This window comes from Channa argus, chromosome 4 (genome assembly GCF_033026475.1).
Source record: "Channa argus isolate prfri chromosome 4, Channa argus male v1.0, whole genome shotgun sequence".
In the NCBI taxonomy this organism is placed as follows: domain Eukaryota; kingdom Metazoa; phylum Chordata; class Actinopteri; order Anabantiformes; family Channidae; genus Channa; species Channa argus.
The window spans coordinates 28,425,742-28,443,913 of NC_090200.1; the positions used below are offsets into that span (position 1 = coordinate 28,425,742).

The 18,172-nt window shown below is 36.8% G+C and overlaps 1 protein-coding gene across 2 annotated transcripts in view; it reads right to left on the minus strand.

Annotated features, from left to right (window-relative positions):
- The window catches only part of sv2bb (synaptic vesicle glycoprotein 2Bb), a 36,914-nt gene that overhangs the window by 4,294 nt on the left and 14,448 nt on the right, over positions 1 to 18,172 (minus strand). The window contains exons 3-14 of one of the 2 annotated variants that reach the window (XM_067501647.1): positions 17,486 to 17,712; positions 11,503 to 11,683; positions 8,336 to 8,400; positions 6,947 to 7,080; positions 6,530 to 6,619; positions 5,295 to 5,408; positions 4,318 to 4,406; positions 3,316 to 3,391; positions 2,786 to 2,874; positions 1,819 to 1,952; positions 343 to 543; positions 46 to 205 (exon numbers count right to left, since the gene is read on the minus strand). In XM_067501647.1, the coding sequence (XP_067357748.1) occupies positions 46 to 205; positions 343 to 543; positions 1,819 to 1,952; positions 2,786 to 2,874; positions 3,316 to 3,391; positions 4,318 to 4,406; positions 5,295 to 5,408; positions 6,530 to 6,619; positions 6,947 to 7,080; positions 8,336 to 8,400; positions 11,503 to 11,683; positions 17,486 to 17,712 (1,560 nt within the window). Of the gene's footprint in view, positions 1 to 45; positions 206 to 342; positions 544 to 1,818; positions 1,953 to 2,785; positions 2,875 to 3,315; positions 3,392 to 4,317; positions 4,407 to 5,294; positions 5,409 to 6,529; positions 6,620 to 6,946; positions 7,081 to 8,248; positions 8,401 to 11,502; positions 11,684 to 17,485; positions 17,713 to 18,172 lie in introns of both variants that reach the window. The other variant, XM_067501646.1, reaches the window with a different exon arrangement.

Consider the following 18,172-nt stretch of genomic DNA (forward strand, 5'->3'; position numbering starts at 1 on the left):
ATAAGGAATGTCATCAATACAGGTGCAACAATAAATTTTAGAAACCTTTTAGAAGCAGGGTACAGCTCCACAGTTACCACCTCAATGCCATTCCATGCAGCTACACTGACACCACAGAACAAACACTGCAGGGCGATGATCGCTGACTGGCTGGAGCTCAGAAACAGGAAGAATGTACAGCCTGACGAAATGAGCATGGAGCCACCTAGGGACATGACAAAATTTCCTATACATTATTCAGCCCAACCACAGATGAAAAATATGGACAAACATCATGTTATCTGTCCTAAAAATCTGTGAACATAAAACATTAACATCATCAATCAAACTCCCAGAAATCACCTATGATCTTGATCCTGCCAATTTTGTCCATAAAGAGGGCTGAGATGATATTGCCCGGCAACACAGCTAGACTGCCCAAGAAGCTGACCAGGTAAATGAGAACGTCGTTCTCCTCGACGGTGTCCAGGTGGCAGCCTTGTTTGTTGTGCATAAAGGTCACGTTCTCCATTTTACAGTCAATGAACTTCTCCTCCCACAGGTCTACAGAGAACATGAAAACTATGAATCTAAAAGGAAACTGACATTATGGGTAAGCCTGGCAAATAACACCATGGTGGGTCCAATCAATAGAAAGATGCCTATATAAACAATAAAAGTGATCACAAATAATATGTTAACTTAAAACTTTATAGAAAAGTAAGAAGTGGATGTATGTACTGATATTTCCATAATACAGTATAGATGACGTATAGATGTTATACTTTCTTCTGTTCTGAAAAGAGAAACAAGCTCCATGCCAGTATGTTACACCACAATATACAGTCGCAAGAAACAGTAATGGCACTGTTAGCAATTTCCAAGTTTTCTTGTAAAACTGGCCATGTGAAATGTGATTTGATCCTTACCAAAGTCACTAGTATTAACACACACAACACTGAACAACACTGCAGCACACCTGGAGTCCACCTTAACAATCCACAACACAAATGATTTCCTATATTCATCAAGATGCCCTACAGGATAATGTCAGGGTAGCTAATTGAAAGCTGAAGGTAAGAACAAGGTGATTATAATAAAACATTATAACAAGAAATCCACTTTTTGGAGTGGCCTTGTCAGAGCCCAGACCTAAAACAAATAGAGACGTTTGTGGAATGACCCCAAGATGTTCACACCGGACATCCTAAGAATATGGCTGAGCTGAAGCGGTTCAGTAAGGAGGAATGGTCCGAGAGTCCTCCTGAATATGGTGCAGGGTTAATCCACAGCTATTGCAAGCATTTGCTTAAGGTCATTGCTGTTAAAGCTGGTTCAAACAGATATAACACACTATTGCCATTAGTTTTTCTACTTAAACTTTGTATATTTAATAGGTGTGTTCAATAAAGACATGAAAGATCATGACTATGTGTGTTTTATCAGCTTAGAAATATTGCGGGTTGAGAGTTTGGTGAAGATCAGGTCACATTCCATGAACAATTCATGCAGAAAATGAGGGAATTGCAAATAGTGCCTTTACTTTTTCTTATGATGATAAAATCAGACTTTTTGATGTTTAAATGAATAAGGAACAATCTTCTGACTCCTTTGTTTCTGATAAGCACTCACTAACAAATTGGCACAGTAGTGATGCCTGTTCGCTGATGTTGTTTTCACATAGACCCCATTTGGGAACTAACATGGATGAAGTTAAAATGTTTTTGGGATTTTTGTGATTAATGTGATCCTACAGTGTGTAGTGATGGGCTGGAATGTGTTCCTGTTATCAAAACATTTTCTGTAATTCTTTTAAATGTCTGGTGCTGCTGAACTTACCTGTGTTATAGAAGACAGTGGAGCGAATGGTACAGTTCTCAAACACTGTGTTAGTGGACCTGATGTCCTCAAAGATGCAGTCTTCAAATAGTGAGTCTTCAAACCTCATTGACTTCATTTCTATATTGATGAATCTATGGGGGATGACAGACACACACGCACACACACACACTTATACAAGCTGCTTGTAGTTGTGAAATGTTTCTACCCAATAAGAAAGAGGTCCAGTTTACATAATTCAGTCTTTGGATAACCAAACCTGGATGACAGAGAATCTTCATTTAAGTTGTCTTTATATTTTCATCACATTAGAATTGTGTTGAAGTTGCAAAAAAGAAACATTATTCCTTCAAGTGATGGACTTACAAGTTACAAATTGTTGACTAGATATAATAATAATATTAGGTATTTCATACATTTAACAAACATTTTATGAATACAATATAATATCATATAAATATCACATAATATATGATATCATATATCATATAAATGAGTTTAAAACATTTTAAATAAATATGCAAATGTGCCACCCTATTTTGAGCAAGTACCCCAGTTGGGCCAACCCAACAACCAATCTTGTAAGGCTATGTACTTCAGTGGCTAAAATAAAAAAACAGACGTGGTCTCAGACCTCAAAGAGCCCTCTATGCAAACCTTTTAGTGCCATTTTTATGCACAGTTTATCGAGGTGCCAGGTCTAAATGCACCAGACAGACCATTTCAGCAATCTTACAAGTTTATTAAAAGACACGCTGTGCAACGTCATTAGCATGTGTCATCTATGTGTGTTGTGTGTATAGAAAACAATTTGAGGAAGAGGAGAATGTTGAGAAATTTCTCCACAATCTGCCTTTTGTATAATATCAAATCACCAATATAAAAGATACTGCTACATTATGATCTTTAGCCTTGGACAGTCCCAAAACAGCTTGGACCTATATTAAAGAGCACACTACAGACTTACTTGTCACGGATGTATTCTCCTTCCTTGTGGATCTGGTTCTCCAAAGTAAAGTTAAAATGGAAGTTCTCCACTCGTTCTTTATAGAACACCTATAAGGGAATGAATCAAAAATAATCGCTTTTATAGTCCAGCTGGAATAAAATTGCTTGTTTACTTCAATACAACCAATGAAATCTCAAAGCAGTAACATCCGTGTTCTAGCAGAGCCAAATTAGACGTACAGTAGCTTTTATCTAAACTTCTTTATACATGTCCTGCACCTGCAGATTGTTAAATGAGCCACCAATCATTAAGGAAAATTGAACTGCTATTGTGGAAAACACAACGGCCCAGGGGCCCAATATTCCAGGGAGCACATGGACCAGAGTGACTCAAGTATTTGTTCATGTTTCTTGTTTAATAAAATGATGCCAAAAACAAAAACATGAGTAGAACCTATCAATCCCACACACCCTGTGTACACAAATCAGTTAGTGTACAAAATGAAATGTGATTTTGTGATTATGAGTTGTAAATGTTCTTAACTGTACCTTGACCTTGGATTGGTACTCCTCATACTGAAGGTGTTTGATCATGTCAGGGAACCAAACAGAGAGACCATAGTAACTGGAACAAAATTTAAATAGAGATAATCAATGAAAGGTGCAGAAAACAACCAGAACATAACTTTACTCCACACAGAATGACTGCAGACGATGTTTTCTCCTTGATTTAGATTTTTGCTTGCCTTGTACCTCCCTTGCAAGTCGCTTTGGATAGAAGTGTCTGCTAAATGACTAAATGTAAATATAAACACACATTTCTATATACGAATTTGTCCAAATCGGGATCCTGTATGAGTAATTCAGGTTTTTCAGTGAGCTGATTGGTCTGTGTTCAGACTGTTGACAGGTTTTGATCTAATCTTCTAAAGTTAACCTGCTCCATAGAGTTACAATGCTGAAAGAGACTCGTGGCACCTAAGCTACGCTGAAAGATATCAGGTCACCCTACAGATCTTACTTTGTAGGACAGACCACAGGTCCATTTAGCTCTGACTGTGCTCTGAAGATTGTCCTGCTTTTTTAAAAGCGTCTACTCAGGATGCAGGCATTTTTCATATCTTGATATCTTATCACGAATATCAAATTAATAAAAATCCTTAAAACTGCTTTTACCATTTCAATATCTTCCAACATCCTTCTATAGTATAATAATAAGTAATATAGTGACTTAGGTTCTGTCCAATCAAAAGAAAGTAATGTCCTTAACTTTTCTAACTTCTAAACATTTGTATTTAGTGAAGGTTTGAGGTTTTCTTATTTGTTCTTGTGTATTGTAAAATGTCTTTTGTCTTTTGATGCCATGTTTATGTGCCCTGCACCTCAAGGCCATTGTAGCTTTGCTTAATGACCAGCAGTCTAAGACAGCTACCATGTAATAACAACATGCCTGTTTTAAATCATATCATTCTCTTTTGTGTCTACCCATCATTTCTATGACACTCCTGATCGACCTGGATGTTGGTGTAAAACATGGTGACATGAACTCACCTGAAAGCCATGCAGAACCAGATGATGGCCATGAAAAGTGTAGCAAACCTCAACTCTGCAGACAGTAGAGACACTACGTTCTTCAACACCTAGTAGAGAGCGAGAACAAAGACCAAATTCATATGATTCAGCTTCACAATCTCCTTCCAAAATAAGGATATTTGTTAGTTATTCAGATTATAACATGTGAAACATTAGTAGAATGATAACCTCTACAAAAAGGCACCCAATCAACATACTTCTTCAAATGCTTAATTAAAATAAGTGCACATATAGTAGAACAGACACAAGACATTAAATGTATCTTATTTAAAATAAGGGTTTCCACTCTTTTCAACAAAATATTTTGTCTTTTTCAGCAGGCTAGTATATCAGATGGTGATAAAGCTCTTGACTACCAAGTACCTCAGTCCAGAGGTCTAATTTAATGTGCATAGCAATGTTTTAGACACGTATGATGTCTAGAATGTATTTGTATTAAAAACTATGGTGATCAGCCATTAAAACCACTTGCCTAATATTGTGTAGGTTCCATTTATGCGACCAAAACTGTTCTGACCCACTGAGGCACAGGACACACCTGAATATATCTGATCCAGGTAATCACAAGATCACACCATACATCACACCATAATGAAATCGTATGAAGGTAACAATAATCAGCAATATGATGTATCATATTTAGGTTTTGTCATCTCTGCAGGAAGTATCACCATGGGCCCTGAATGGCCACACGAGACTTTTTAAAAATGTTTCTTAGGCGAAGGGGGTTTCAAATGGATGGGTGCATTGAGTTGAGAGCATCTCCGGTCACATATCAAAGTGTCCTTGAGCACAGAACTGGCATCAGTGGACAAACTCAACATTTATTAGAGTTGTTGATCTTTAGAACACTGTAGGACAATTATCCTCCTCCTACAGTCTTAATCACAAGTTGCCAGCTCCAGTATCAGTATATGAGGTGTGTGGCTACATACCAGTTTACAGAGTGATAGTGAGCGTACAGCCCAGCGCTGTACAGCTGTTCCTGTAGCACTCTGAATCTCAATAAATTCATCCTCTGCTGTCTTGGGAGCCTTGATTTGAGTCACCTGAGGACATAAAAAAGTTGGAAGTTTGTAAAAGTGTCTGTTTTGTGTCTAGGAAGCTTCTACTGAAATTAACATTTTTAACATCAGCAAGAGCTGTTGTCATTTGGCTGACACTTTTAAACTCTCGCTTTCATCCTGTCTGTTTTCCTGAAATCCCAGTAGAACCCTTTGTTTCCCTCCCTTCCTTCAAATAAGAAAAATAAATAAAAAAAATCAAGTTGGATCTTGTCAGATATTTAAAAATACCATCACTTGCAAGTGAGACTTGCACAATCAGGAGCTACACTCATTTCCTAGGTTTGTCAGAAATAGTATGATACTCAAACGTGTGAGGGAGGTAAAAATGTCTTCTTATACAACCCCCATTTTTTCAAAATACTATAAAAAAAGTACTATAAAAAGATTCTGGGTATTCAATGACCAATTTCATTGTATTGAGTTTAATTTAGAGTTTAATGAATGCAATACACAAAAGGTTGGGATACAGATGTGTTTATCGTTGTGTTACATCATCTTTTAATGATGGTTTTGGAACTGAGGATCCTGATTGTGAAATATTTGCCAATTCTTACTGGATGCAAAACTTCAGCTGCTCAACAGTCTGTGGTCACAGTCTGATCTTCCTTTTGATAATGCACTATACAATTTCAGTAAGGGACCACCACTGTAACTGCGTCAAGTAAAAAAGCTGTAAACAAATTTAAAGAAATTATTCTTTCGTCATTTGCTTCACCATATGTCAATACAATGGAAATAGCCACCTTAATGTTACTCCTGCACAAGTAGATTATATTGTTGACAATTCTGCAGCCTCACTACGTACAATACTTGATAGTGTTGCTTTAGAAGGCAGTAAACCACAGAGAGGTGATCTCCATGGTAAAGTTCGCAAACACGAAACTTAATACAGGCAACACAAAAGTTAGAAAGGAAGTGGTGTTCCAGAAATTTAGAAGAATCTCAATTAGCCTGGAAAAACACTTTAAAAATGTACAAAAGGAAATGTGCATTAGAAATGTTCACACAATATTATACACACCACTTTACACCACTTCACTTTCATCTGAGTAATCTGAGTAATGTAATTCGTTTCATTACATTTGATAATTGCATGTACTCACAGTAAAGACTTTTTCTGGTTGTCCTTTAGCCCTCCAGTTAGTGTCATGGACCTGCTTCAGAATCATCCAAGCTTCATCGTGTTTGGCATTCTGCTCAACATACAGGCAAACACTTACAGGCATTCACACACTGTAAAAACAGCCTTGTATTAGCAATTTCATCACCATCAACATACAGTATTAATAGTATTTGAGATGCATGCATTTGACTCTACTCCTTAATACTGATAGAGTTAGAAGCAGCTAGCACTGCACTTTCTGCTTATACATGCAAACCCACCACAGTACAGTGCAGGAAAAAACTAAAAATCTAATTTAATCAAGCACACAGAATGACTTACACTATGATCTGTGTGTTAGTCCTTTTCTCCAAAGTGTTACAGCAGATGTTTTGTGGAAACATGCCTGCAGTCTTACCTCCAGGAGGAAGCGAGGGCTCTCCGGCATGAAGGTAAGTCCAACCAAAGAGGCAATCGCAGGAAGAGCTGCGACCAGGACAAACACCCGCCAGCTATGGAACTGAAACTCTGTGCCCATACTGAACCCCCAACCTGTAGAAACACACACACACACACACACACACACACACAAATTAAAAAAACTCTTAAACCTCACCTTTTAAGGCTGGCTTTTATTAAAATTATTTTATACATTTCTATAAATCAATTGCCTTTGTTTTATTTTGTTTACATGTTTTATCTTATATTTTTCTTTATTCTCTTGTGTTGTTTACCATCTCATGTTTTATCATGATCTATATTTTCATCCAAATTAGTTTTTTATCATGTTCAGTTGATTACATTCCTGTTTTAATTTATTTATAATAAAATGTTTTATGTTTTTCATATTTGTAATATACTTTTTAATGTCATGTGTTTTTGTCATATATAAATTTTTTCCCTTAGTTTTTATGCTTTATTGCTCTGTGTTATATATGTTTCTGAACTTTAGAATTATCTGTAAATCATTTTAAATTGCATTAACCTATGCCTAAGGTGCTATATGAGTAAAGTCAGTTAGATTGATGTTGAAACATAACAATGTTTTTACGAAACTGTTAAATTCCTTGATAATCAGCATGTCACAGTGAGATAAGACAATAATCAAGGCACCATCTAGTGCAACACTATAGTTGTAAATTACAATATTAGTCAAGAAATGTCAAGTCATTGTCACGATCTGGCCCTCAGTTACACTTCCTCCCTTTGGACTTCTATTTTGTAGCCCCGCTTCCCCGCTTTTGGTTTACATTTGGGTCCTTCTTGGTACAAATTGTAACAGTCCTAGTGAAGAGGCAGATCCAGTAAACTTTCAATATACCACAAATTATAGTTATTTCCAACACAAGTAAATATGTGCTTGAAATTTGTAATGGTTCAAATAAATGAAGAAATTAATATAATCACATCAAAATACTGCAGCTGAAGAAAGTCTTAACATTATCACCATCACCATGGACTGAAAGGTTACCATCCAAAAAAAGCTTGTGCTCCAAAATCAACAAGTTTTTAGCTGATCACATGGACAAAGTCAAATCCTTCTCAAGAAAAGTTTTTTTTAGTTAGATGGTATAAGATTAAGTTGTTTGGCCACAATAATCAAAACTATGTTTGGAGAAGTAAAAGTGAGAGATATGACCCCAGGAAGCATCATGTCCCAGAGTGCAAAGAACCACTCTGTACAGTATTCTGTCTTAACTGTCTGTATTTAAGTTCTTACCATATCTTGGTATGATGCCCCAGGCAGTGAACGAAGCGTAGATCCCACCCGTCATCCAGAACATACACAACCAGGACAGATGCTCACCTCTCTTGTTCATCTGAAGAAACTCTGAGAAGTATGAGTACACGATCGGCACTGTACCACCAATGCTGACAGGAGAGTAATAGAGAAAGGGAGAAATTTGTAGCTGTAAATTCAACTAATAATTGAAAAATACAGCAACAGAATAAAAGCTGTAAATCATTTTGAATAATGAAGCTTTAATTACAATGTAAGAGGAAATTGATTTCAGATATAATGAAGGTCAGATTTGGTGTGGAAGTCATGATTCAATTGGATTCAACTTTATTTATCATAATTATAAGTCATCTCAAGGCACTTTAAAGAACAAAATTTTAATTAAAATGTACAGAGAAAACTCAACAATTTCCCCTTGAGCAAGCCACAGGCAACAGTGGAGAGGAAAAACTCCCTTTAACGGAAGAAACCTCCAGCAGAGCAAGGCTCAGGGTCGGCGGCCATCTGCCTTGACCGTTTGGGGTGAGTGGAAAGTGAAGAGAGAAAGGAAAAAGAGCAACAAAAAGCAATAACAACACATTGGGCAGGTTGGTAGGACCAGTAGCTGCACACTGGAAAACACACAGAGAGAGGGAGAGAAGGCAAAGGAGAAAGACAGGAGAAAGAACACACAAAGTTATGTCCTACAGTGATGACAAATAAATGTGGGGTAAGAGGAGAAAGTGATGAGAGGAAGCTCAGTGCATTTGGATGCCCTTCCTAATGCAGACTTTGAAATGGCACAAGAAGACACTGGCTTTTGCCTCCTGGTGGTTGCATTTTTTAGATCTAATTAAGGTGCTCCTTAGTTTCTTTTACCGGATAAAAGTATTAAAACAATACAACTACATCATGACGTAGGCGGTAGATATCTTATACACAGCAGAGAGGGCATGCACAGGGTTTGCCTCAGAGTTTCATATGCAGCAGTGTTGTGCAAACTTTTAGTGCTTTAGTATCACTTTCACTTTGTGACCTTATTTCTGAGTCACTGTGGTTCCCCAAAGACTCCAGTTTTTCTGAGATGGATCTCTGCTGTGTCACTGCAATGAAACACTAACCAAACTGTATGTAGATACAAGGCAATGAAATGCAATGAAATTTCTTTTACAATCTCAATCTTAACAAGCTGCAATAATAACTCAGCATTCAGTGATATTTACATTTACATTTTACATTTACATTTAGTCCTTTAGCAGACGCTTGTATCCAAAGCGACTTACAAGTGAGGTACAAGGCAGCAAAAATATTTATGATGGCTTTGAAAAAACAGTTGAATAAAAATGATGCTGCATAAGAGATGTTACACAGGATCAGTAAAAATGACAAACTGTGACTCTAGACTGTGCCCCAGCTGCCATAGGATGAGAGGCAGAGTCCACCCTGGACAGGTCTCCAGTTTATCTCATTACCACCACAGAGAGACATGCACAGACAGACAACCAGTAACATTCATACCTGCGAGCAATTTAGAGTCACCAGTTAACATGCGTGTCTTTGGACTGCAGGAAGAAATCGGAGTATCCAGAGGACACCCACACAGAAAAGTCAGGGAATCAAACCAGGGACCTTTTTTTAATTATTTTTTATACACTCCTTGACCATATTTGTTACTTCAGATGATGAAGGAACATTTGTACTAGCTGAATGTGCAATGTTATTATGTTAGGTTTAAGGTTTATATAAGGGATTCAAACTTAATGCTAAAAAGAAAATAATAAAAATTTATATTCAGCTCGAGAAACATAAAGTTTTTAAAATATTTAAAAAATGTTATGCCTTAATAGCAAAGCTGAGAAATGTTGTTGATGCTAATGGAACATTGTTGGATGTCAGAATTACTGAGAATGGAAACCCACAGGGCGTTTTTGGCCACCTTTTCTTTTCACTGTACAATAGTCACTTAAAGTCATTGTGATTTTGTGATGCTTTTATATGCAGATGATTAGCTATTTTACTAGTGTCTCATACAGACATTAGGGGAATTTTTAAAGTTACTTAACATCCAACTTAAATATAGCTATAGCATGAGAATCAAGCACAATAATCCTGTTTCTGAGCTCTGCAGGCAGTTTCTTTGACCTCGTGGCTTTTCCTCTGACATAGTATGCATTGTTAGTTGTGTAGTTTTCTGTAGAGAGGTGTGTTCCTATCCAAACTATCTGCAGTCAATTTAATTTACGACAGATGGACTCGAATCGAAGAGTAAAACATATCGGTTATGAAAAGAAATGTGAAGCCTTTTCAAGTGTTGTTGCAAACACTTTGATACGTACATGTATTACGTATTTTAGTTTCTGAGTTTTAATACATTTTACAGACATTCTGTTTTTCCTTTGTTATTATGAGGTATTGACTGTAGATTAATGAGGAAAAACTGAAAATGAAAAAAGTTAATTGGGTGTGAAAACTTTAGAATGATCTGTTTCCTGGCTGGACTTTGTCTCGTGGTATGAAGAACTATCAGTAGGGGGTAGGAGTTAACTTTATAATTGTATGTATGTCATATTTAGTAACAAGTTTTTTTGGTTTTCTTGGGTCCATCCCTTAAAGATTAAACTAATTACATCGGAGTCAGGGTCTTTCGGCTTATCGCTTGAGTTCAGGGTCGCCACAGTGGGTCATTGTCCGCATGTTGATTTGGCACAGTTTTTACGCCGGATGTTTTTAACCCTTCCTGACGCAACCCTCCCCAATTTCTACCGGGTTTGGATCGGCACTGCACAGCTGGGGAGGGGAATGGGCTGTTAGGGGTTCAGTGTCTTGCCCAGGGACACTTCGACATATAGCCAGGGCCGGGGATCGAACCACTCCTTTACCAACTGAGCTAAATTACATCAGAGTGAATATTTGAATTGGTCCTAAATGAATGATTCCTTTCTAAATGATTTAAAGCGGACAGTAATATGCATGGGGAGCTTCAATGAGCTGAATATGAAGGTGTACATTTACTGTGAGCATCATTCTCACGCATAGAGGACCTTTTGTCAATTCATTTTGCATTTCTTATGACTTATTACTGATTCGAGATGCAAAGTTAATTTAAAAAATTGACAAAATGCGTTAAGTTACAATGTTTCATGAATATTACTTTTATAAATATTAATTATTTTATTTCTATGATAATGTGATTAAAATGGAAGCAAAGGATCTATCAACTGGCTGAAAGAAGTGAATGTGTTTGTGAGAGTTACCCAATGCCAGACAGCAGCCTAAAGAAGACGAAGAAGCCATAGCTCTGGGCGAACGAAGACAGGAAGGCAAAGACACAGTTTATAGCTAGTGCCACAATCAGACAGCGCCGACGGCCAACCTTGTCCGCAAGACCACCCCACAAGAATGCTCCCACCATCATGCTCAGAAAGACAATCAGACCTGTAGAGAGAAAGAGGAACAGAAATAGTCTTAAAAATTCTTAATATTATAAGACAAGATTTCTTTTCAGTTCAATAAAAGTGTATGAAAATATAACTAATATAATTAAACCAAGTAAACACAAGTTTGAGTTTTGCTCGTGCTTATGTGTGAGCTTGATGCTTCTGGAACCTCTTTTATCAACCTGGTGCTCCATTTGCACACAGAAATATTATTACATTTCTACTAGTGTTTGAAAATGTGTGTACATTTAGAACTTCTACAGACCAGCATAATCCCTGTGAGATTCCTGCTGTAATTGCTGTGAAGCATGTGATAATGGATGCAGCAAACTACCATTTTTGCATTTTATTTTTTATATTAAATATGAGATCCTTTGAAAACAAAGATTAAAAATACTTTGAATGCATTCATTTTGTCTTATTTCAAATTTCGTGCAACTCGAGCTGGTGTGCTGCCACTATAATCTATTTTGGCCATTTATTGTGTGATTTGAGAAGTGTTACATTGAAAAAGAATGGTGGCCAATTGGTGCAAATCACAATAATATTGAACAATACACATCAACATTTCAAATAGCACATCAATGCACTGGTAATTTACCAAAGGGATCTATGACAAAGACCAATGAGGATGAGTCATGATCTGGACTATTAAGATGCTACAAGTGCATTTTAAAGTCTATTGTAAAATAACACAAAATGGTCATTTCTGGTCTTGATTACTGCAACGCTTTGTTAATGGGGTTACTGGTATCCACAATCAAACCCTTGCAGACGATGCAAAACCCAGCAGCTCGTCTCAATTTTTATTCAGCCAAAAAGGACCCATGTCACACCACTTTTCAGATCTCTACACTGGCTTCCTGTAGCTGCTCCCATTAGGTTCAAAGCTCTGTCTCTTGCTTACAGGGTCATTAACTCAACAGCTCCCGCTTACCTCAACTCACTCATTCAAGTCTACAATCCTTCCCGCCTGCTGCAGTCTGCCATCGAACGACATCTGGTGGTCCCAGCACCGCACAGAAGACACCAAGCAAAACTCTTCACCGCAATGATCCCACGATGGTGGAACGAGCTACCAAACTCTGCACACTCAGCAAACTCACTTCCACTATTAAAAAAACTGCTGAAACCACATCTTCCTACGCACTTAAATCTATTTAAAAAAAAAAAAACTACTTTTCTGCTCCTTCTCGCACTTGCATCTAGTCAAACGTGAACACTTGTCTGATAGGACTTTGCTTTGTAGTTTTCTCCTTGACTTAGATTCTTGCTTGCCTTGTACCTCACTTGTAATTCCTAAATAAATGTAAATGAAAAATAATTGACCTCGCAGATGATGAAAAGTTAATGGTTGCTAGAAAACTGAATTTAACAAGCAAAAGACAAAAAATAATTGTTATTCTGTTGGGTGTGCTGTACCTACAAACTCTGCTAAAAGCTAGACAGTGGCTTAGAGCTCCCGCTTTAAAAACCAGGCCTTACTAAGTAAAAAAGCAAGGTCAGAATGTCTGGGAGAAAAGGTGGCAAACTATTTAAATTAGTGGTGAAACTGATTGTCTATGAGAAAATATATAGTCAGACCACATAGTCTGTATGTGTCAGACTCTGTTTGTGTCACCTTCAAAAGGAAAACACACATTGATGAAAAAAGATGCAGAGAGGGGAAAAATTTGAATCCAGCAGCAGCAGTAAACATCATACCAGTAGATGAGAAGCTCCAGTCACTATGGTAAAATTCACTCATCACTCTGTTCATAAGACTGGTAGGATAATTCACCCTGGTGTCAGACAAGCTTTAATAGAATTTGATGCTACACTTCATGAGAAATTTAAAACTAATATTATTAAACAATATTACTGAAAATGCAAAAATAAACAAATGTTTATTTTGTGTGTATATTTAATACACAAAAAAGTCACATTATTTATGTCTGTTCACAAAATGGCCTAATTGGTAAAAATATTTGTATCACTGCCTTTTACATAAAATTTGACAATCTTAATACAATGCACTATAGTGTCTGTGTTAATGAAGTGCACTGTTGAATTTTCCTGAGCAGTAGATTGGTTTTTAGACAACACTTTGAATACTTTTGTCATAAACGTACTAAAACCAAAAGTAAATTTTTTTAAAAATAAAACAAGATAGAAATGGGTCCATTAAATAAAATTGGAAAAAGAATTAATTGATAAAAACACTGATAAAACTTTAAAATAAAAAGGAAATTCAGTTTGAAATTAATATAATATAATAATTGAAAATAAAACAAAAACTAATTCTAAAAAAAATAATACTGTCAATATTCTTGTTTTTATTGAAACTATGGCCAGGGCTATCTTTGATCCTTGACCAAATTAGCATGAGGAGAAAAGACCCCTAAACCTAGCAAAGTCAAACCAAGATCTTTTCCTCACCGTAACAGCACAGTTTTTTCCTAAAGGAAACCAATTGTTTTTGCACCTAAACCCAAACATAGAATTCAAATTTTACAACAGATTTTTCTAGTGAATGGGCTATGAAAAAATATTGTACTCCCTCCTGATTAAGCAACCTGAGCACACGGAAGACATACATTTAAAATTATTGTATTTATTGGGGCAAAGAATGTGATGGGATGAAATACCAACTAGGCCCACAGAAAATATATCTTCCCTCTTAGTTACGACATCCAGAAAACTACCAAACGCAAAACCATCAGTCTGGAAAGTGTTACAAAGCTATTTCTAAGGATTTTATTTTTAGTGAAAACAAAACACAGAATTCCCCAACGAGAACATCATAACTACTGTCAAGCATGATGGATGTATTTGTGATGCTGTGGGGAGGATTTGCTGCATCAGGATAAGGGTGACTTGAAAACATGAATTCTGCTCTCTACCAGAGAGTCCTAAAGGTAAACTTTAGCTTATCAGTCTGTGAGCTGGAAATCAAATGTAGCTGGTTTATACATCAAGACAATGATCTCAAGTGTAAGAACCCTATAATGGTTGAAAAAGAATAAAGTGGAGTGGAGTGGCAGTCAAATAGTTATGGACTGGCTTAGTCAAAGTCCAGACCTGAGGGGGTGGAAACTTTTTTGCATTGGTCATTTGAGTATTACATCAACATTTTTTATCCTGCAACTTCCATTTTGTGTTTGGTCAGGTCGCCAATGTTTAATGTTGGATTTAGTCTGAAGCTTTTAAACTGTTTACACAATTTAAAAATACTTTATCACAGCACTGTGGCTTTGGAAGGCACAGGTAAATTATGCCCTGTTCTAGAAGGCATAGAAACAAAATGTTTTGTCATTTAATTTGGAGGATGTGCTGGATGTTTCCCACAGTTCAAGAATGCATTTGGTATTGATATTTTTGATGTTTAAAGAATGCACTGTTTTTGGGATCATACATCTGAGGGTATGAATTTTGTTAATCTGCCTTTTGCTTAATTACATGTGTGGTTCTAAAAATAAAAGCATTGTGCTGCTCTATAAAGAATCTGAAAAGGGCACTAAGGATAAAATATCAGTGTGAAAACTGACCTATAGTGTTTCGCAGGTCTCTATGAAATAAATACCTGTTATTTATTTTCTCATCCTGTCATTTCTTTTAGTCAAATTCTTGTGGTAGATGTGTCAATACACTCAGCTCTGCTTGGTCCTAACATTTAAAGACCTTTCACAAGCGTCATGATTCTGCCTTCCCCGGTGTAACAAGTGCCAGAGATTGGCAGCAGGGCACTCCAGTATGCAGATGGCTACACAACAGGGGAGAGCTGACTGCATGACTAATCATATAGTGTCTCAAATTCTAAAAATGTATCCACACGTATTTAACTCAACTACAACTAACACATCATTATAAATAAATGCACATAAAGACCTAAGATGACTTGACGATTAATTTCTTGGCGTTGGCCCTGGAAAGATGAGCTGTAATGTATATTATCTATTTTCAAATCGTTTCCCTGGAATCTGGGGCAGCACTGAAATGCTGCCCAGTTCTTCCCAAGGTCAGAACAGAGTATTGATTATCCAGAGTCAGAACTCAAATACAGACACACTTGTCTTGTCAAAAACTCTGCCTTGCACCAAACTGTGGTCAGGTGTGAGACAGCAATAGAATAAAAGATGAGAGTAGAGGAAAAAGAAGAGGAGAATGAAATAGAGTAAGTATATAAGTATGTATATACTGTATGACAGGGGAGTGAGGGTTCAATCACATTGTAATGAGAGAGAGACAGAGACAGAAAATTGAGAAAAATGGTGAGAGTATATCTAATTAGTTTCTCTGAACCAACACCAGGCCTGTCTGATGCTGAGTCAGGGTTGCAGAGGGGAACACAAGCTTTAGGAAAGATTGCTGATGATAAATGAAAAGAAGGTCTGCCAAGCTCCAAATGTACTTTTGGTCTATTTATGCACAGTGTGTGGTGGCCAATAGGGTTTTTAATTAAAGCAGTATCTTGGCAATTTAATTGTTATTGCTCCTGTGAAACTGCGGCAGATGTCTGACTCTAATCTTTGACACAGAGATTTTTTTCTCGATGATAAAGATGCAGATTTATTACACTTATTTGAAACAGTACGTTTATTAATCAACCCTAGACCTAAACATAGTTGTAACTAATTTGAAAGCCTTCCTCTAGAAGTTGACAGTAACTCTCTCAATGTTGCATTTATTTCTCTATGACTGATTATTATGTTTTTCACACCCTAGATCTGTTCCTTATATACACCATTAAAACTGAAAATCTAACAATATTTCCCCATCATTCTTTTTGTCTGACCTTTTATTAATACCATTTGAATTTACAATAACAGATGCCGTTTATTTGAAAATACAATGGACTGTAGCCACTTTAACCTCAGTCCCATACAAATTGATTATGTTGATGATAGTTCTGCTGCCTCACTGCATATAATACATGATACTGTTGCCCCACTGGAAACAAAAAAGGTGAGATCCATGGTGCAATTCACAAATGCGGAACCTAAAACAGGTGTCATAAAACTCTGAAAGGAGGTGATATTTCAATAACGTAAAAGAAACATCTTTAGCCTTAAAAATAATCTATAAAAATATATAAAAAAGTATAAAAATCCCCTTGTTATGCCAGAACAGCATATTATTCATTATTAATAAAGTAAAAGGAAAACAACCCAGGTTTCGTTTCAGCACAGTACCCAGGCTGACAAAGAGTTATCGCTCTGTTGAGCCTAGTATATCCTTAACTCTCTGCAGCAAAGAGTTTATGAGTTTCTTTACAGTTGACTATTAGAGAAAGAATTCACCAGCTCCGTCATTGAGATAGATCTTTATTTATACTATATGAAGGAGGCACAACATGATTCTCTCCTAACTTTTCATTCATTCCAAATAATCTAGGCAGATTTTTTTTCTCTCCACTGTCACCTACACACTCAAGGGGGCTTTATTGGCTTTTCTCTGCATATCTATCTAAAGTGCCTTGAGATGGGTTTGTTGTGGATTGGTGCCATTTAAATAAAGATGAATTGAATTAAACTGAAATCAGGGTTGACCGACATGAGAATTATTAACATTTCTATTAACAGTAGAAGATAACAAGCCTTGTCCAGTCTAATTACTTCAGTTATAAATGTAAAGGCTCTGTTTAAAGACAACTTTTTCTCCATTTGGACTCAACTTTCCTACATTCTCTCCTGTTGTCTCAGTCGGAGTGTTTCTCCATGATGCATCCTGCTTGCCAGAAATTGTTTTTCAAGTTGGCTTTGACGAACTAGAGAGAATCCATGTATCAACACATGACTGCTTACATAATTAAAGTTCTTACCTAGCATTCCTTTCTCTGCGTTGGATAGACACAGATCCTTTTCTGCAGATGGGAGAACAAACGCAACTACAAAACAGTCAACTCCATCAGCCATGAGAGCCAGGCCCAGCACCACGAAGAGCGTCCACTGGAACCTCCCGTGACCACAGTCCTCCATGATGTCCTCATATTGTTCAGATAACTCTTCAAGCTCAGAAGCTACACTTCCAGCTGCTCGAGCTTTAGCCCTGGGGAAAAAGAAGGTAAGAAACGACGATGGTAAGAAAATATAGATGTGTACTGATGTGTTTATACTGAAAACAACCGTGATTGTTTTCACATCATGCTGAACATCTCCAACCAAAAATTGTTAAAGCAGAGACTTTGGTAAAACAGTCTTATTGATTGCTAAAATAAATATGACTGGTTTGTTTTGCTTTATACTTTATGGAAAGATTCTTCTGTTCAGTTTGGTTCATTCCATGCAGAGCAGCCATCTGAAGGCAGTGGAGCGGATGTTGATAAATCTGTGGTCCCTGTCTCTCCTAAAAATGTTGACCTGGCTGCTAAAAAGGAAGCAAATGCAATTCTGTGCAATGTACTACAATCATTCTGAGAACTTCCAGATTATTCACCACTGATTGGCTAAATTACTTTATCAATATCACATATATCAAAGAGAGCAGATTTTACATTTTGAGAGTGCAG